At 44.3% G+C, this 20,467-nt stretch overlaps 2 protein-coding genes across 7 annotated transcripts in view; both read left to right on the top strand.

The window, feature by feature from the left end:
• ATP2C1 (ATPase secretory pathway Ca2+ transporting 1) overlaps positions 1-1,253 on the top strand; it is a 64,059-nt gene extending 62,806 nt beyond the window's left edge. For all 5 annotated transcript variants that reach the window (XM_057431255.1, XM_057431257.1, XM_057431256.1 and 2 more), the window contains one exon: positions 454-1,253. In XM_057431255.1, the coding sequence (XP_057287238.1) occupies positions 454-590 (137 nt within the window). In that variant the 3' untranslated portion in view covers positions 591-1,253. The remainder of the gene's footprint in view (positions 1-453) is intronic.
• A 5,619-nt stretch (positions 1,254-6,872) lies between these two features.
• On the top strand, positions 6,873-12,193 carry EIF1B (eukaryotic translation initiation factor 1B). Of its 2 annotated transcripts, XR_008975150.1 has the most exons (5): positions 6,873-6,999; positions 8,826-8,989; positions 9,665-9,766; positions 10,344-10,522; positions 11,955-12,193. XR_008975150.1 is itself a non-coding variant. In XM_057431470.1 (4 exons), exons 1-4 carry the CDS (start codon positions 6,969-6,971, stop codon positions 10,386-10,388), a joined length of 342 nt encoding a protein of 113 aa, XP_057287453.1. In that variant the 5' UTR covers positions 6,873-6,968; the 3' UTR covers positions 10,389-10,714. The 2 variants fall into 2 exon arrangements, 1 of the variants encoding a protein (XP_057287453.1); XM_057431470.1 differs by lacking the exon at positions 11,955-12,193 and having other exon boundaries at positions 10,344-10,714.
• The last annotated feature ends 8,274 nt before the right edge of the window (positions 12,194-20,467 follow it).

Raw genomic sequence — 20,467 nt, forward strand, 5'->3', positions numbered from 1 at the left:
AGACATGAGGATTTTAAGAGGCTATAGATACATAATGCTGCTGGCCTTATTAAGACGTTTATTACTTCTGCAGTTTTCTAGAGTTAAATGATTGTTGTGAAATACATGCTTTAACATAATTTTTATTGTAGTGTCATTTCTGACGATAGTGATTTTTCCCCATATATGAAGTTAACTGTGTTGCTTAGTGTTCTTTGTTTTCATAGGTGTTAACAAAAGCAAGGTTATGAAATACTTTAAAAGTTTGAAATATCGTGCCTGTACTTACGATTTGTGCATAAAGTATGCATGTTAATCTCCTGGTCCTGCAAAAATTGATTCTTTCATTACTCCTGAGCTTACCTAGTGACTGGGAGACAATTTGAAAGTCTTGTGAGTCTTGTTCATTTGCAAGTCTGCCCTAAGCCTTAAATAGCAAATTCTAAAAAGGCTGATTATGTCTCTTTTTGACAGATTTACTGTTTCTTGTGGGACTCACTTCCTCTGTGTGCATAGTGACTGAGATCATAAAGAAGTTTGAAAGAAGCAAGGAAAAGATTCAGAAACGTGGAAGTTCTTCTTCGTCAACTTCGTCTTTTCTTGATGTATGATGCATATTGCATTCTTTTGTTTGCAAACTTGGCGATTGCTGTCTAAAGATGTAGGAGAAAGCAAATGAATATTGGGAGGATAAAGAAATCCTGAGGGCTTTTGACAAGTCCTTTGTTTCACTGGCTAATGCTGAACGTTCGTGTTTCAAGACTGTTTAGAATTTAACTTCCAGCTGTGGGAGTAACAAATGAAATTATGCAACTTTGGTAACATTTTTCCTCAAACATAAACTTCCTTTTGAGATCAAACGGGATTATATGTGTGGGGGGTTAATTTAAAGAAAGATCTAAGCCCAAGTCCCATTTTCTGCACTTAAAAGTTAATAACTGTGTAAATCCTTCTCTTAGATATAAATATTTTAGTTTGGTTTATTTAAAACATTGTCCTATTTTACGGTGGTGGGACTTTGCTACTAATACAAGGATAAAAAAATATTTCAGAGGCATTCCACGGGGTTTAGAGTCTGTCACAAGAGTGCCATATTCTAGCTACTGTATTTATTTACTTTATCCTGCAATGTGTAAGCGGCTCCAAGTACCTTGTGCTACAGGTTTTTTTTTTGCACAGGATGTGAGCGCTGTCAGATCACTGTTTTTCTTTTCTTTTTCTGTGATTGAAAAGCCTATACTGCAATTTGAAGTAAATGTTTGCTTTTCTTAAAAGTGTGACGTCTCTCTTTTTGAAAGCAGCTGGCATTTACACCAGATGAGCATGCTGGTTTGATACACTTTAGATACAAGCTTCGTTTCATGTCTTGTTCTATATTTACTTCAGGTTATGACTGTTCACTTGAGTGATTGTAAGACACTACTGTTACTGAAATGATTTGTAATGTATTGAATTAGAAAATTAATGCACTAATTCTCACTCTAATGGCAAACCCCCTATCCATATTTAAAAGAAGCTTGGTTTTCCTTTCTCTTCCTTCACTCTGATCATAAAAGTAATTTTTACTGTTAGCGTAACTACAAATTTTAACCTACAGAATGACTTTTTGTGGCTAGAAAACCATTATAATACATTTGTGTCTTGATATGGTATAAAGTATTTTTAATATATGATGTCTGAATACTCTTAATATTCACTAATTGGAAATTGTGTTCTTCATCAAAATAGACTTGCAGCTGTTGTCAGGAATGTCTCATCAGACACATTGCATCCCTTGAGGAAATGCAAGGAACAATCATCTAGAGAATCTTGAAAAGAGGATGTCCAAGATCTCTAGGGGGAGTTATGAGCCTGAATGTTCTCTCTTCTGCTTTCCATCTTGTGGATACACATCTTTCCATGCTGTAGTCTAAAAGTGTAGCACTGGTATTGACTCTGGGCCATGCTGTCACAAGGGGGTGTCCTGTTGGTTAATGAGCTGTCATCATAAACAAGCACTGGGGTATTTTGGTACTTAGCTTTTGTGGCTTGCCCTGCAAGCCATGCTCAAAATCCGGGGAGTTCATGGAAGACAAGGCATATTGGAAAGTGCTGTATGAATCTCTCTGCTGTGAGCTTATTGTTCTTTTTTCCTCTGGAGATTCCCAGACTTAGCTGGGAAGTGGGGCTGCAGAGAGGACATGAATGCACCACTGAGTCTGCCTTACACATACAATTCACCCATTGCTCTGGCTCACCCTGGGCCTGTTCCATATGCAAATACTACCTAATTGTGTAGAGGCAAAGACTGCAGCATATGGCCCTTGTCTCTTCCTGCAGGGATGTTATGTGGGGCTTGAACAAGATGACCTGTTACAGAAATGCTCTCTTGTCTTCAAGCAAAAGTTTATTTCCAGCAGTTCTGCCTTTCAGAAGTGGAACAGATTTGTTAGTGCTCCTGCTGAACTATTGCCATCTTTGGTAAGTGGGGCTGTAGTGGTTCAGTATTGTAGGCTGTTTGGTATTTCAGTACTAAAATCAAGGACTTCAAATTGAACCCCTTGCAACCTCAAATAACTCATCTGATAGAAATGAGACTTTGGAGACTGCTGCAGATACAAACCCATTTAGAAAGGGGATACAAAGTTCCTGTAACTTCCTGTAATGTTGAGCGTAGCTGCCATCTGCTGGTCCCCTGGTGCAGCTTGAGGCCGTTTCCTCTTGTCCTGCCCCTTGTTCCTTGGGAGCAGAGACCGACCCCACCTCACTACAACCTCCTCTCAGGCAGTTGTAGGCAGCGATCAGGTCCCCCCTGAGCCTTCTCTTCTCCACACTGAACCCCCCAGGTCCCTCAGCCGTTCCCCATCACACTTGTGCTCCAGGCCCTGCACCAGCTCCGTTGCCCTTCTCTGGCCCTGCTCCATCACCTCAATGTCTCTGTTGTAGTGAGGGGCCCAGAGCTGAACACAGGATTTGAGGTGTGGCCTCAGAAGGGCCGAGCTCAGGGGGACAGTCACTCTCCAGCCACTCTTCCCAAGTGCAGTTGACCTGTTTCCCTGATGCAAGACAGGGCATTCCCAGCCCATACTTCCATACAGCAGTTCTCTGGAATAACAGTGTCTCCCGCTAGGCTGGGTTACTCCTTGCTCCTAAAGGGCAGCCAAGGTACTTCAGAAAGTACCCAGTGAAGGTGCCGTTCTGCACCAGGGTGACAGTTTTTGGCTTCAGTATGTCATAGTTTTCATCTGCATGCCCGTGAGTTCCTGTTTTTAATCCCTGCATTTTAACCAGTCATAAATAACCTCTAATGAGTCACGTACAGCCTGACAGATGAACTGAATGCAGTAAAAGGCAAGCGAAGGGATCTTTAATTGCAATTCATAACCAGGTTGTGCAAGTGTTACACTTAAATAGCTTGAAGCCATGCTCAAGATAGAGATGATATTTTGCTTTTCCAGCACAATAGTTGCTAGCTTATACATTAGTCATGGAAAGGCAAGAGTCTCATTCCTAATCCATTGCTTAAACCCTGATGTCTAATAGCTATTAGCAAATGAGATTAACTCCAGCCTCAGCTCTAGGGTGATTAGCCATAAACTGAAATGTAACAGCCTAAGGAACAACCCCACTTAGGTTTTAGCCCTATTTTAATTGCTGCTACCTTTTCTGTTTACTGTTGTGCTTGGCCTGCCTTTGCACTCTGGTGCGGCTGGAAGCTCTCACAACAGGGCTTTCATGGGTCTGTCGCCATGAGTGGCTGCTCAGCAGCAATGGGAAGGACTCAGGACAAAGGCCCTCAGGACAGCTGCCAGGGGACAAAAGCAGAAGCACATCTCCTATGATACCCATAGGGGCCAAAGTTTGGTGCAAAGCTCCCCCTGAGGAGGGCAGCAGATGATGCTGCATTGATGCAGCCTCACAGCGATCCCATATGGCCATTGTGGCCCACTGCCAAGGGAATGATAAGCTTGTTGGCCACCACCTTTGTTTTAATTGCTGCCCAGTGCATGCCAAGCTGTGCAATTAGGGTTTGTTTCCATTCCCTCTGCAGTTATTAAGGTTTGCACTTAAGAATTGTTCATCACGGTTTCATTTTAAGGACAACAGTCACATCTTCTTGGTTTATAAAGGAGCTTTGCTGTTTCCCAGAAACCAAATCTCTTTTGCTGTAAACTGCAGGATGAATTCCACAAATCGCCCATAGGCCCAGGTAAACCCTGTAGTGAGAAGTAAATACTATTTTAAATACATGAAGATCCAAATTAAGCACAAGAACTGCCACAGTCAGCAAAAAACGCACCCAGACCTGTGGCTTCGGGCTTGGGGTTTGTGTCTCAACACCCACTGTCCTCTCATCCATGGCTAGGCCTGGCCCCAGCCTTTGTCCTGTTGGATTGCCCCAGCACAACTGTTGCAGGAGTATGTAAGTGGAGTGGATGTGAGGTTTTAACCTTTGAGTTTATTTTTTAACTCAAACATTGACCTGGTTCATCAGTGTCCCACAGACAGAGGAACTGGCCCAGCCAAGGTAACAAAAACCAGTGGCTGGGGCAAAAAAGGGAAAAGTTTCATGGGAGAGCATTACAGACAACAGAATTTTGCACAAATATATAGGATTTGCAAAAATGCATCAGAGGCAAAATTCCACCCCCCCACCCCCCCCCATTAGTTGTAATGTAATGTCTCTGAGAGAGGTGCTGGAGACACCCTGGGACATGTCCCTGAGGCTGGGTGTTCTGAGCTTGCTCACCCTGCCCAGAAGGTTTCGCAGTGTCCAGATCTGCATCCTGGATCCACAAACATTGTCCAAACCATGCCATGCCCTCTGTGACTGAAGCAGGCACCTCAAGCTCTCTAATCAGCGTCTCCCCATCCTCCCATTACTGTCCCATTGGTGCCTTTGCTTGGGAAGGGGTCAGACAACCCTTCTCTACAGCCCGTACTGCAGAGAAAGCCTTCATCAGCGATGGCAGCAAAGGGTGAGCAGAGGTTTTGTATGATGGCAAATGGCCTTGCTTTCCCTGAAAATTAAAGCTTCTTTTCAAAGTGCCAGGACCAGAAACTTTCTTAGACCAATGCACAGTGACATGCATTAAGGTACTGCAGCGCTGATCCAGGCCTTGGAGCATTGAAGAGAAATAGCACGTTGGTTTAAGAGGACTGAAGCTTGATATAAAAGCCAAAAAAAACAAGGAAAAAAAAAAAGAAGGAGAAATAGAGCTTCTGGCAATTGTGCCAGTGCAAGTAAGTTACTGAGCCTCTACAAAGTCATTGTAGCATGGTGGCACCCAGGCTGTGCCCAGCACAGGGGCACAATCCCTGCCCTGGCCCTGCTGCTGCACTGGTGCTGATCCAGGCCAGGATGCTGGTGGCTTCCTGGGCACAAGCTGCTCATGTTCGGCTCCATCATTCGGCACCCACAGGTCCTTCCCCATGAGCAGTTTCCAGCCCAAGCCTGCAGCACTGCATGGGGCGGTTGTGGCCCAACTGCAGGACCCAGCACTTTGCCTTCTTGAACCTCACCCCTTTGGCCACAGCCCATGGATCCAGCCTGTCCAGATCCCCCTGCAGAGCCTCCAGATCAACCGGCCCTAATAATAATCACTGAAGGTATTAAACAAGACTGGCCCTAACACTGAGCCCTGAGGGACACCGCTAGTGACTGGTCACCAACTGGATGTGATACCATTTGGGCTCTGCCCCAAAGACAAGAGAATCCACCCATGCAGGCCATAAGCAGCCAGTTTCTTGAGGAGAATGCTACGTTTGACTGAGGAAGGGGGAAGCACCATTTCAGATCGGCTTGACGCCACACGAAGGGAGGCCAGCAAACAGCAGCACCCAAGCATGAAGGGAGCCAACACTGTGCCCTTGTGGCCAAGAAGGCCAATTGCATCCTGGCGTGTATTAGAAGGGGGGTGGTTAGTAGGTCGAGAGAGGTCCTCCTTCCCCTCTACTCTGCCCTGGTGAGACCCCATCTGGAATATTGTGTCCAGTTCTGGGCCCCTCAGTTCAAGAAGGACAGGGAGCTGCTGGAGAGAGTCCAGCACAGGGCAACGAAGATGATGAAGGGAGTGGAGCATCTCCCTTATGAGGACAGACTGAGGGAGCTGGGTCTCTATAGTTTGGAGGAGACTGAGGGGTGACCTTATAAGTGTCTATAAATATATAAAGGGGGAGTGTCACGAGGATGGAGCCAGGCTCTACTCAGTGGCAAACAATGATAGGACAAGGGGTAATGGGTACAAACTGGAACACAAGAGGTTCCACTTAAACTTGAGAAGAAACTTCTTCTCAGTGAGGGTGACGGAACACTGGAACAGGCTGCCCAGGGAGGTTGTGGAGTCTCCTTCCCTGGAGACATTCAAAACCCGCCTGGACGCATTCCTGTGTAACATTATCTAGGTGTTCCTGCTCCGGCAGGGGGATTGGACTAGATGATCTTTCCAGTCTCTAGCATGCCGTGATACTGTGATACTGTGGTGAAGGGAAGCCCCCATCGGGGTCTCTCCCGGAGGCCTGCCACGTCCTGCGGGCGTGCAGCACGGCGAGGGAACGATGGGCTCCTGTGGGGATCCGTTCCCCGCCTGGGGAAGGCAGGGACGTGCGGGCACACAACCCTACCGTGACCACTACCCACCGCCACCGCCAGCCTCCTCAGGCGGCGGCCATTGGGCACGGCGCGCACTGGGTACCGCGACCCCTCACCGGGGCGGGGTCAGCCGCCATTTTGTGAGGGGGACCGGCGGCCGCTGCCCGTTAACGGCGCTGCGGGGCGGGTGCCGGGCCGTGGGCTCCGGCCGCTCTTCCTTCCTCTTCGCGCTTACTTCTCCTTTCTCGCCCTTCTCCGCCTTTCCCTCCCCTTTCCTTCCCTCTCAGACTCGCCGCCCTCCCTCCGCTTTTGTTATCCCTCCTCCGATCCCCGCCCCGCCGGCACTGCGGAGCCGTGACCCGTGAGCACCCAGCCGCGGCCTTTTCCCCGCTGCTCCAGCCTCTCGCCGCAGAGTCGCATGTCATCTATCCAGAACCTCCAGTCCTTCGGTAAGAGCCGCCGGCACCCCCGTGTGCCGCACAGAGACCCACAGTCGTCCCCCTCGGCTGGCCCCGGTCACCCCGTCCTCGGCCCCCGGCCCTGTTCCCTAGGGCCCCGGTGCGGTTCGAGCGTCGGTGCCCCGGCCTCCGAGGTGATGCTGAAGCGGGTGCAGCCCTGGAGTTGTGGACAGGGAGCCTGAGGTTCATGTGCTTTGCTGAGAAGGGAATAATTTCCTCAGTTCCAGTTGCTTGTTGATTTGCTGCCTCATCCATAACAGTGCCCCCAAACCTGGCCCATGCCTTGCCGAGGCTATAGGTTCTGTAGTTTGAGCTGTACAGAAGGTAGGTAATTTCTGCTGTATTAACAGGGAAGTTTACCACGCTGCGCCGTGGTTCTTCTTATCTATGGGTGACAGAAACGAGCAGGTTAACACTTCATACGATAATGTTGTCAGGGTTTTGGCTGCAAGTTTTGATTCTCATCTTCTGCACTTGTAACCTGTACGAGAAAGTTCTGTTAGTCACGATTTAGGAGCTGACCCTGCCCTTAGGAAGGTGCTGCCCATAGGATCTGTTTGAAGTGATCCACTGTTAACACCTACCGTGCTGGCTCATCACCAGCCTAGAATCCTAAACTCTGGCAAGTGAAATTTATGCCTGAATCCCCTCCTTTTTTCCTACTGGAATTTTATGTTAGTGTTTACCCCACAAACCATGGTTCACAGTGTGTTTTGTCCGTAATAGGAATTAAGCCAGTCAAGCTTCCCAGTGCTGTACTTGTTCCTTGTGGTGCTTGCATCCTCATCCTGCTTGCAGTGCCTTTAATGCTCTTGTCCTTCTTGTTTCTACATAGGTCAGTGTGTCTGCAGCTGAAGTACTGTTGCTGTTTCTGCTGAAGTCTTACCCTTTTGGGGCGCTTGCTTTGAGTGTGTGGCAAAACTGTATTGGTGTGTTTAGGTTTGAGCTTTGGATGGAAGTTTGGGATGTTGTAGCATAGGTGGCTGTTGAACCTACACTTCTTGAAGATCAGACTTTGCAATATTCTGATTAGTATCAAAAAATTACTCGTGATTTATCTTAAAAAATAATACTTAAAGCACTTCATGCTTCAAGGTTTATTTGAAGCTGCTGATTAGGAAAGTTGTTGGGCCATAAAATTTCTTTGTAGTGTGTTAAATACGTTTTCATGGAGAATAAGAAGTATAACCCAGAAAGTCTTCTTAAATGCTTCCTGTTTCACCTGTGCTAGATCAATGTAAGCTTGGAAGAATCTGACAACTGTCTCAGTCACTCTGAATTAATTTTGCTACAATTCTTGCCTAAAATTACTGACTGGCAGAGGGGTGCTGGGTTACAGCCAGCCTCTGACACTTCTGAGTGTCTGTGGCTGTGTTTTGTTTATATTAGTAGGCAAGAATTACAGCCATGCCTTAAAATGCTGGTAGTGTGGTCACAGTGTAAGACTTCTGCTCTGTAAAGGAGACTGTGTACAGGAGCTTCTTTATTGTCTACTTATCAGCTGATCTGATGAAAGACAGGATTGCCCTTAAAATGCATGTGGCCATCTAAAACTTAAGGTGCATATGATGTTCTCTCGAAACCATGTTTTCAGTTTTAGAAGCTTCAGGTTTTGCAGTTTGCAAGGAATAGTGAAGTAAATTGAAACTGTTGCTGAAAACGGTTTGTATCCAGGAGGGCATTGAAGACACCAGATGCATGACAGTTGAGAGCGCTGTGTTGAGACGGTAGCCTAGTGAGACTTAATACAGCTGGAGAAAGCAATGCTCTGATTTTTAAGGATATATTTAAACATTATGTGTTTTTAACTCCCACAGACCCCTTTGCTGATGCAACAAAGGGTGACGACTTACTCCCGGCGGGGACTGAGGATTACATTCATATAAGGATCCAGCAACGGAACGGAAGAAAGACACTGACAACTGTTCAGGGGATTGCAGATGATTATGACAAGAAGAAACTTGTGAAAGCTTTCAAAAAGGTAAAGTTACTGATTTGATTTGGTAATAAATATATTATGTAAAGGAGTATGATAGATTTGAATAAGAGATAACAATATTTGTTTTATTTCACTCTTGCCAGTGCACATCACTTTCATATTCAGATTGATCCCTTTCCCTGTCTTTCTCGTAACTCCTGTCAGGGTCTAGTGACACTGATTTTTTTGCTAAAAAGTTTAGTGTATTTTCCGATAAAGAAGTAAATAAAATGCATTCTGAATGTTTCATTAAATTCACAGATACCTGTCTGCTTTGATGTAAAGAATAAAATCAGGTTAGAATAGAACTGTTTTTGCATTCCTGCTTCTGTCATAAGCTGTGTTGCTTCTCCAGGATAAAAAATACTTATTTAAAACGGTGTGGAGCTGAAAGGCTGTATCTTACAACTTTATTTTCTTTTCTTGTGATGAGCATTGGCCAGTTCCTTCTGCACAGTCGCCAATGCTGTCTTTGCCTGAATTTACCATCAGCAGTTTAGTTCGTGTCTGTATGTATCAGCAGATATACCAACCCCAGCGTAAAACAGATCTAGCCTTTGCCTTGCTTGGCATCAGAATTTAGTATGCATCATCTGTGACAAAATCCTGCTGAAAAGACTTGCTAAGCAAAATCGTAATGTACAGCAGATGTCTGACAATGTGAATGTTTCTCTCTAGAAATTTGCTTGTAATGGTACTGTGATTGAACATCCCGAATACGGTGAAGTTATCCAGCTTCAAGGTGACCAGAGGAAGAACATTTGCCAATTTCTCTTGGAGGTGAGGGACTGCAGATAAATACCTAAACTTCTCTGGAAGAACTACGATGACAGGTGGCACTGATGTTAGTTAACCAGCTAAAGATGTACTATAGTTCCTTTGTGTTTTCAGCCAAAAAGTAAAATGATGCTTGCAGAACGAGAGTAAACCTGTGGTAAGAATCAGTGCACTGTAGAATGTGTTTACCTTGCTACAGGATTGCACTTGTTCTTTGGCAGCGCAACGCGAGGTCTCCATTTGTAAAATCAAGTGTTTGATGCAAACCACAATTTTGAGACTGCAAACCCTGTAGAGGAAAGATGCTTACTAATGGCAGTCATGATGCAGAGGTGTTAACACTGTCAAAGACGAAGTGCTAGGACTACAGAACAAGTCAGATATCTGATAAGATTTTCTTCTTTATGTAGTCAGTTCTTCTGCTTGGCCCAGAAGCATTCCAGAAACTAGGAAACTGCTTTATTGACTATATACTGTGTTGCAGTATTTTTAATGAAAGTATAAGATTATGGTAACTTGATATCACTGTAATATCCCACGCATATCAGCTTTACTGAAATGTGTTGCTTTTCTCCTTTAGATTGGCATTGTCAAGGAAGAACAACTGAAAGTTCATGGTTTCTAAAATACCTGTACTCTCATGAAGAACCCTGCTTATTTGGCTTTTCTCTGAAAATGAATCTTTGCAGTGAATGGACTTCCCTGTTACCTGGACGTTTAAAACTTGATTCAGATTTGCATGACTGTGTGAAACATGTGGTGTGTAGACCAGAAACGCATAAGAAAACTTCAGTAAGGTGGTTATGAAGACACATGAGAACTTTAACACATTTCCAATGGAAATGTTTTAGTGATGATTGTTCAGTTTAGTACTCTCCACCTGACTTAAAATGTGTGGGTTGTATTAAAATAGTGCGTCTTGATGCATAAAAATAAAAGTTTATTCATATATTTTCTGGGATATCTGAAATGCTTTAGCTTAAGTTTTAAGCTAGCACAGCAGCCTTACTAAAGAATGGCTGAACTGTTTTGCAGCAAGCATAGCTCAGGGCTGGTTGAATAAATGGGAAAATCTACCTGATGAAGTATTAGCTAATTAATCAGTAGATTAGCTTGATGTGATCTTACCCTGTAGCTGTAAGACTAGAGCTTTAAAGTCTTTAGTGTAGGCGTATCTTAGTAGCAGCATGATATGACATAAATTGTTTGCTGAGTAAGTAACCGGATCTTCTCTAAATTTTACTGCAGTGACTATGATGTATTAGTGTTAGGCATAGTAAGATTAAAATAAGCTGAACTCCTTAAGGCTATTACTGGGAACATGCTAAAGGTTTAGGTCTTACGTAGCACTCCCAGAAAATCCCATGTACTTCTTTCAAATGTTTTATTTCCTGTGTCACTGAGTGAAGGAAAAGCATTGAGCTGGCTTCTACCATGACTGTGCATTTAATATTGGCAAGCAGAGTGCTTTAATTAGCTCAGAAGGAAGGAAGGTAACAGGCTCCACAATAACCTTTGTTATTCCTGGTATCAAGTTTGCTGTGATTAATGGTTAATATGGAGGGGTTTGTTACGGGGTTTGGGTAGTACTATAGAAGGCTGGGTTAGTTTACTTTTCTCACAGGCAATGCATTCAGTGTTACCTGAAGTTATAACAGGTTTGCTCCACCACAATTTTCATGTAGTTCCAGTTAGCTGCCAGCATTTGGTATTCTGCTTTTAAGACATGCCTCTTTACAGAACAAAATGCCTTCATTTGGTGAAACATGCAGATCTTACCTTACTTGTCAGATAGACTTGGAAATTCTCTCTGAAACAATTCAAAACATGCTGAACTAGGAAACCATAACTATAGTGGGAAACGTTAAAAAAACTTCTTGTTTCGATTCTCTGGAAAGGAAGAAAGAGACATTGCTAAGACCAATTAATAACTTAGAAAAAAGAATTGATGACTACCTAAGTAAACCTCAAGACTAGGCTAAACTACATTACTGAGTATCACCTGTGCATATACTTAGTTTCCTGTTCATGATTGCCTTTTTAAATAGAAATGCTTAATTTTAACTCATACGGACCTTTTGCTTCTGTTATTACATTTCTGAATTCAGAAATGAACCTTTATGGCACTAGAAACAATTTGGGGAGCATTTTAGAGCATTCACATGACAATTTCTTTCTCTGTCTGGTCTAGACAATTCCATCTGTAAGAATCCAGTGTCTCAATCTCCACAAAATTCTGCCTGGTGTTACAGATCTTAACTCTTCCAGAGAAAGGATGTTTCAGAAGATGGTACACTGTTAAGGTATAATGTGTTCAAGAGGAGGAGGGAATGCCTACAGGAAAATGTGGAATACACAAAGAACAAATATCCCAGGCATAAGTGTTACCCAAGTCTTGCACATTAGCAGAATAAAGTCATTGCAAGTTTACCTAGTCCTGATTCATAAATGTTAAAGGAATTAAGTATTTGGGGGTACATAGCACTTGGTGATTTTCATTTTATCAAATGCCAGAAAAACTGATATTCTCATTTAAGCCCAAGAAGAAAACCAAGCAGTATCTTCTCCTAGTTTCACTGGTATTACATTAGTACTTCTAAGTGGGTTTTGAATTGGAAATTAACGAATGATTAGCAAGAGTCATGTGTTACTGAATCACTCTTCATTTCAGATGGCATTCCACTAACTTTTGCTACCTAAGCTTGAGTCATTTCTTCATAGTCATTCTGCTTGGAGTAAGTTAGAAAAACCTTTTTCTTCCTCCTTATTTAAGTCCTATCTGACAGGAGGAGCCTTGCAGTTGAAAGCTGGCTCGAGTTTTATGTTCTAGTGTTTTGACCTATAAGAGACAAAATTAAAAGGAGAGGGAATAAGTAATATGTTAGAAGTTTAAATAGACGGGATTTGTAACAAACAAGCTTTTAGAGGGAAAGCAGAATTTTTTGTCATTGTATTTTAAACTAGAACAGTGTCTATAAGATTGTAACTAGCCTTGTGTCGTGGTTTAAGCCCAGCTGGCAACCCAGAACCACGCAGCCACTCGCTCACTCCCTCCCCTTCCTCCCCCTGTTCCCAGAGGGATGGGTAGGAGAATTGAAAGAATGTAACTCCCTTGGGTTGAGAAAAGAACAGCCCAGTAACTAAGGTGTAACACAAACCACTGCTGCTGCCACCAATAATAATAATGATAAGGGAAATAACAAGGGAAGAGAATACAACTGCTCCTCACCTGCTGGACGATACCCAGCCTGACCCGAGCAGTGATCTAGCCCTTCCGGGTAACTGCTCCCAGTTTATATACTGGGCATGATATGCTCTGGTATGGGATACCTCTTTGGTTAGTTTGGGTCAGGTGTCTCGTCTCTGCTTCCTCCCAGCTTCCCCTCCTCCCTGGCAGAGCATGAGACTCAGAAAGTCCTTGATCAGACTAAACATTACTGAGCAACAACTAAAACATCGGTGTTATCAGCGCTGTTCCCGGGCCGAAAGTCAAAACCACAGCACTGCACCAGCTACGAAGGAGGAGAAAAATGACTGCTACTGCTGAACCCAGGACACCTTGTTATAAGCCCAAGCCTCTCTGCATGTTCTAGAGGAAAGGCTTCAATAATTTCATGTTTTATCTTATGCTGAAACTTCTTTGTCAAAGCTCAGCCTATTTGGAATATATATCCCTTTTTCAAGACAGCTGAAAAACATGGGAGACATTGGGAAATAAATGCTTCTGTTACTTCCACGAAAACCTGTTTTCACAGTGATGGCAGGTTTCAATCTTTCCATCTATTCAAAAAGAGATTAAAAAATGGTAAAGGATGTGGCCCGTAATTGTGGAGGCAGTAAAAGCGAGCTAACAATGGAAAACATTTTTAATGTTTTTAAACCCACTAGAAGGACTCAAGACTGGGGAAGCTGAGACTGCAAAGAATGGTGGCTTCTTTTTGTGGGAATATTGTGAAGTCTGTGTTGTACAGATCTCCAAATCAAGGTTGCCTTCTCTAGGCTTAACCACAAGCTGCAGCGAGCTGTAGGAACTGCTGTTATAAATTCACAGCCCTGCTGTGCCTAGCTGTATTAGGCTGTTGTAGCTGCCTTTTCTAGAGTAAGGGATTGCATAAATTCATGGAATTGTCTGTTCAGAGCCTACATCTACTAAATGCAGCTATGAACAGTGAAACTGTTGCTTCTCAAATGGTGGTAACAGTCCTTATTTGTAGAAGATTGAGTAATTTGGATCTGTGAGCTGCCTATTTCCTCTTGTGTGAATTGTCAGGCCCTTGATCTCTACCTGTGGTCTGCTAAATGTGGTCATGTGTTTGAGATGAGCATGAAGAGCGCAACTGGGGGCAGATGAGCAGTAATTTTCTCAAGTGAAAGAATCTCTGAAAAGAGTAGTGCCTGGATTGTGTGTGTGTACTACTCATTGGTTCGGTGGCTTTGCTAAACCTACTTCCTGCAAGACAGTCTTGCAGAGCCTAAATGAAAAGTGTTTTATTCTGGGGAACTTTGGGGAGGGAGGAGGGAACCTCATAAACAAAACAGCTTAGGAAATGAGTTTGTATCTTAATTCTGTTTTCATTAACTTAGATTCTGAGCTGCAAGACCTCCATAACATTGTTATTTCTGTGTCTTTAAAAATCCCAATTAAATTTCCTTGAGAGTTTGGCATTTATGGTTCTAAATATATCTAAAGCCATTATAAAAATTGTGAAGCATTGCTGAAGCTTAAATATTTGAACAAAGCAATAATTAAAGCAGAGCTCTGCGTTTTGCCCTGTACTTCTTATGATGGGGATGTGGTTGCCCTGAAGATGTACCCATATTTACAGACCTGTCAGTAAGTGGATATCCTTGCTGTAGTGTGATACCCTGTTTGTAGTTTTTGTGAGATCTTATCTAATGTGCTGCACTGTTACAGGATGTACTACTCTAATTTTACAGTATAGGACAGAGGTACTTTGAGTTCAGTCAGCAGTTGTATTTTTTTCTTAGTCTTCCTGGAAGGCTCTGGTGTACAGGATCCATGTGTTACACCCTCGTTTAAAGAGGTTCAGTAGTTCCTCTTACTGTGTGAAAGTATGTATGAGTATTTAGCTAGTTAGAGAATGGGGCCTTTTTATCGCTTATTTTGGGACACAGTAGGGGTTACTGTCACTTTTGGTGTGTGCAGTGTTTATTGTCACGGGGTGTTCTGTAAATTCGTGTGCCACTGCCAATAAGGAAGTGGTATTGCTCTTAGAGGTTCAGATGTATTAAGTACTAAGAGTCTGCCTTCCTCCTAAGACTCTCCATATGTCCATACTCAGTTTAGTTAGGAACATGTCCATGCACAGCAACATGAAGGTTAATTCTCCAGTTGTCAGATGGAAGTTTTTGAGGTGAATAAGGCAAAAATTACATAGTTGTTTGATATTTGCTGTACAGATGCTTCATGCCTATTCTTTCGAGTTTACATTGAAAAGAAGAAAACCTGAGAAGAGGATTCATACTTGGCATGCCTTTTTAATGTTTGGTACATGTCCGTGATTGAACTGTTGATGAACAAGTCTTAACCTGTATTGGAGTATTGTTAGAGAGCTGAGACAACAAAGTCTTTGGAAATAAAATGTACCAGTGTTATTTTATGTATGGTTTTCTAAAATTTAATGTTATGTTATTACTGAGGAGGGTTGTTTTTTTTGGTGGAAGATAGAAGTAGTGTGATTTAATAGTGATGTATGTCATCCTCTAGTAACTGGCTTTGATGTTATATTTTCTCTTTTAAATTTCTACCACAGTGTGTACTAACCAACTTAAAGAAGGATTGTGACTTGTACTGGGATGTCATAGCTCTGAACCAGAATGATTTACGTCTAAAATTTTGCATAGAAGAGGATCATCCAGTTTCTTGAATAAGCAAAATGCAGTGGTTTAGGATGAAGCTAATAACATGCTCAAGTTTGGTCTCAGCTATTTTAGAACATTTTGCATCTGTGAAATGTGACAGCACATTTCTGAAATTAATTTGGGGTCTGATTAAAAGTCCTTGTGTGGATAATAAATGGTATTTTCCTTTTTAAGCCATCTTTGCTGTGATTATGCAGCAAAAAACCCCATGATCCAGGCTCACGTTATGAGTAGCTGAATTCTGCAGACATTGCAAGTAGAACAGCAGTGCTTCTTAGGGACAGGATGTAACTGTCAGCTGTGTTTGTGGCCCCTCGCACAGATGACAGGCAAACAGCACTGTCCCCATGGTACAGAGAGGCAAGCCTCGGGTATCACAGTGGGACAGCACCATGGAGAATGTGGTGCTACACCCATTGCAGTAGCTGTCCCACAGATGAACCAGAAGGATTCTCTCTTGGGTAGACCCAGCAAATGCCATTGGAAGTGTTACAAACAGTTACTGGGAGAGGGCAACGAAAGGTTGTTAAAAATACAAATTCTGATGTAAGAGTTTTATTTTACGTTTCGGGGGGGGGGGGGGTAGGGGGCACCTGCACTTTTCTTCCCCAAATCAATCAAATAATTGGTCTCCTCAAGCAAACCAGTTTTACCAATTTTAAATACGTTTTAAACTGCTCATATGAACAGCCAGCTTGCGATTTCCAGCCTCTGTCCCTAGATGTCAGTAGAAGACAGCACATGCTGGCGACAGTGACACTGAAGCCCGGAAAGGACTGTAAAGGTTTGGTAGGGGAATGCAGAGAGGAGCATTCGGTGAAATTCCCGTGTAATTGCAGGCATCACCCGTGTAAAACTGTCCGTCCCCCCCAAGTTTCCTCTGCCTAAAAGGGAGTGGACCTGATATCTGTCCCTGGATGTACCCCTTCCCTACTGCGGCTGCACATCATCAAGGGCTTGTACCTCAGTGCATGCCTACTGCAGAGCCTGGTGCAAGAGGTGAGAGGCAGAGTCCTGGAGCACCACTTCAGAGAGAAGAAAGAAATCTACTGAGAGAGGCAAGAGAGGACAGCTAGGACTTCATAACGGGTGGAAGTCAGCTCATGGCAAGGTGTCACAGAAGGAGGCAGACCTGCCTTTGTGCCTCTCCACAGTTCCCACCAGCTCATGCTGCCCCTCCTCTGAGAGCAAGCCAGTTCTCAAGGGGAATCGGCAGGAAATGGATTGCTTTTGGGGTTAAGGAATCACTTTCTGTCCACTTAGTTCTCTGCAGGCTCAGAGAAAGGATGGTGTTGGGTCTGCTGGAGCAAGGTGGAGGAGAGGAGCTCAGCGCACTTTGCATGGAGGCAATGGGATCGCTGCACACCCCATGCAGCTGCCTACAGAGAAGAGGTAGGGTTAAAAAGCCATCCAATAACATCCAAAACCACTGCATAAAGTCAGAGGAGGCGCCTTTAGGGGTCAGCAGTTTGGACAAATAATGGTCCTCTCCTTGGGCTGGGCTCATAAGGGGATCTGAGTGGATCTGAGTATAGACGATGCCCAGGGAACCTGTTCCTCTCCCAGAGCTGTAAGAGCTGGAAGCAGCCAAGATGAATTAGAGATGTGTTCCTCAAACAGGCACAACACTTTGGATTTCAGTGGGTATTTTGTTCATGAAAGGAGGCTGAAACCAGTTTTTAACATCTGTGGGACCAAAACTATAACTGGCTTTTATTACAACTGTTACAGAAGAGGAAAACTCTGATTCGGTGCATCAGTGTTGGAAGGTACTGCTAGGACTTTGGCTAAGAAAGGATAAAAGGTGTCACCACATGATCTTTTAGGAAGTAGTTCTTCCCTGAGCTGAAACTGTACAAAGTGTAATTTCTAATTCAGCACTTGATTCAAATGCTGTTGTGAGTCAGCAGCAGTTTTTCTCTTGACTTAGTGGGATTCAGGTGAATAAAGGGAGCTTTGTAAAACCTTCCTCTTTCTTGTTTTTCTTTCTCCCCAAAAGTGAAGCGTCAGCTACAGTAAAATGATTTGTGAGATTTCCCAATTAAAAAGTACACGTTGTCCAGGAGATAACGTTCCTGAAGCTCTGGGGCTGGTTATATCCAGTGGGTAGATGACTTGCATCAAGTGAGACCCTAGTTCGTGGGCATGTAGTTGCAGTCAATGCCATGTTGTGCCAAGATACAGCTCCAGAGAAATGTGTTGGTAATTTAAAACCTGTTTTCCTAAAATGATGTACGTCTGTCTTTTGGGTCCGAACAGGGATGCTGGCCCCTCCACAATTTCGGGTACTTCCAGTGTCTGAAGGGGGCTACAAGGATGCAGGAGAGGGACTCTTCATCAGGGACTGTAGTGATAGCACAAGGGGTGATGGGTTCGAACTGAAACAGGGGAAGTTCAGGTTAGATCTAAGGCAGAAGCTCTTCCCTGTGAGGGTGCTGAGGCACTGGCACAGGGTGCCCAGAGAAGCTGTGGCTGCCCCATCCCTGGCAGTGTTCAAGCCCAGGTTGGACACAGGGGCTTGGAGCAACCTGGTCTGGTGTGAGGTGTCCCTGCCTGTGGCAGGGGGTTGGAACTGGATGATCTTAAGGTCCTTTCCAACCCAAACCATTCTGAAGTCTATGATTTTATGCTTGTGGACTCTCTCAGCAGGCATCGATGGTGTCAGTGTTTGATGCTCTCAGGGCTGCTGATGTGATGCACTGTGATTTTGTAGCGCATTTCAATCAGCCTCACTGTTTAACCAAACCAGGTACAGCTACAGTGAGAGCAGTGGGGAGAGGTTAGCCTCTCTGGCTGATACAGAGACCCTGCCTGTGTTTTGGGATCCATGACATGCAGGAAGACACTGGGCTGTTCACTGCTTGCTCCTCACAGCTTTTGCTGATCACCATCAGACCAGCTCCATGTGAAGTTCATTGCAGCTCTCTCTCTGGCTCACCTTTTCTGACCTGGTGCCTGCTTTGGCTTGAGGAACTTCAAGTGAGACCCCAAAGAGGCACGGTCATGTTTCCTCTCTTTGCTGAGGCTGGTATACAGGAGTATAAACCAGGCTCAGTGATGGGAGAAAACAAACTGGCCCTTCTCCACCGTCTGCCAGAAACGTGGCTGGTTCAGCCCCCATAAACCCATGAGAATAATTTCCTACCCTACAGCTGCAAAGGTTCTTTCCTGCTGAAGGCCCTGATCTCACCATTGGTAAGATCTCATCCCATAGCCAGCAGGCATAAATAGCTTAGGTCTGGCAGCCTCCCTGCTGCCATCCCTGCAGCTCTATTGCAGAACAAGCTCTAATCCAAACTGCAGCCTCACTACTCCAGCTCACATGTGGAGGGGCTTCCTGATACCCCACGGGGAATCTTTCACATAAATCAACAGCATTTCCTGCGCCATAAGAAGGTACTGAATGATTTCATGATTTGTTTTCCTGCTGTATGTGACTATATTCCATTTGGGTTAACTATGTGGGAGGTTTCACTGCGCATGGAAATGTTAGCCCTGAGGAAAGGGGACTTACTCTTCTGGTTGAGATGTCTCATAGGCTCTTCCTTTAGGGGCTGATGAGCTCGTACAGTGGTCCAGGTCATTCTGAGTAATGTCACTCTCAGATGTGGCAGTCCTGGCCTGATGCATGCTGCAGTGCCATGGACCCTTGGTTCTGGGAAGCAACCAACAGCAGAAAACTGGCACTGGGCTCACATCAGGAGCTCAGACACTGATGCTGGCTGCATTCAGGGTGGTCTTCAGAGTAATTTCAGGTGAGTGGCTTTCTTGGTTTAACCTTCCCATACATATGTCACGTTTAATAGGGATTTAAGAGTCAGATGGTCGTACAAGATCCTGGGCAGTCCAGTCCACGTACCTCCCTGTGTAGGCATGGCAGGCTGGCTCAGGCAGGGAAATGTACCTAAGTGCTCCACAGTGACCCACTGCTGAGGCTCAGGTGAAGCCTAAAGGGGTTTCCTGATTTCACATAAGAAAACACATGAACCAAAAGCTTTAGCTGTAGCTGTTCCCTGTGTAGGTGTGAGGAAGAGTCTGGCTGTGTGCTACCTCGGAAGGAAAAAAGGTGCTTTATGGAAAATGCCAGGAAACTGAGGCTGTGATTTTGTGACAAAGGAAAATCTGCTAATGGGCTGGTGCCACTGAGATGAAACTAAGAGGTGTTTTAAGTGAGGATAAACACACTAGTTACAATAGGAAAAGTCACTTCGCAGACCAGGAGCCAACACCATTCAACATCATGAAATAGTGCCTGAAGAGCCTGAAAGTAGGCATTAGGTGTGGGTTTAGGAACAGAATCTCAGAACCACTGGGCTGGGTTCGATGGCATTGGCCTTAAGTGGTCGCTGCCTGCCTCTGACTGTGAATTATGAGGTGGGAAAGTGAGCACAGGCAAAACCCTGCATGAGGAGTCAGCCCCATGCCACTGACCTCACTGGAGGCTGGATGCAGCCCATCTGGCACCAGCTGCTGTTAGGACACCGCTTGGAAACTGCCAATATTACTTAAGGACAGGCTCCAGCGAGTCTCTGAGTGCCTATTGATTGCTGTGGGACTGAGGGCACCTCAATATATTTTCCTATGTAACCCAAAGCTCTCCTAATCCTCTCCTTGCCTTCCCTTTCAGGAAATAAGGTGAGTGGAACTGGTTTGTTTGTGTGGGAAGTGTAAATGTTCCCTAGCGAGCAAGGATGTGCAAGCATATCACTTAATTCTGGGATTTATTGATTACAAGATACAGAATGCCAAGCAAAATGGTTTGTAGGTCAGACAGATTAGAGTTTAATCCCTATCAATTTCATTTCTGGTCTAAATTAAAGC

The sequence above is a fragment of the Pezoporus wallicus genome, unplaced genomic scaffold (genome assembly GCF_028554395.1).
Source record: "Pezoporus wallicus isolate ANWC-B61680 ecotype Strahan unplaced genomic scaffold, APGP_CSIRO_Pwel_v1 scaffold_11491, whole genome shotgun sequence".
Taxonomy (NCBI): Eukaryota; Metazoa; Chordata; class Aves; order Psittaciformes; family Psittacidae; genus Pezoporus; species Pezoporus wallicus.

What these genes read in the sequence shown, in the direction of transcription:
- EIF1B (XM_057431470.1), top strand. Translation starts at nt 6,969, where the DNA reads ATGTCATCTATCCAGAACCTCCAGTCCTTCG. An exon ending in TTGTGAAAGCTTTCAAAAAG is followed by an intron (nt 8,990 to 9,664) that starts GTAAAGTTACTG and finishes GTTTCTCTCTAG; the next exon opens with AAATTTGCTTGTAATGGTAC. An exon ending in TTTGCCAATTTCTCTTGGAG is followed by an intron (nt 9,767 to 10,343) that starts GTGAGGGACTGC and finishes TTTCTCCTTTAG; the next exon opens with ATTGGCATTGTCAAGGAAGA.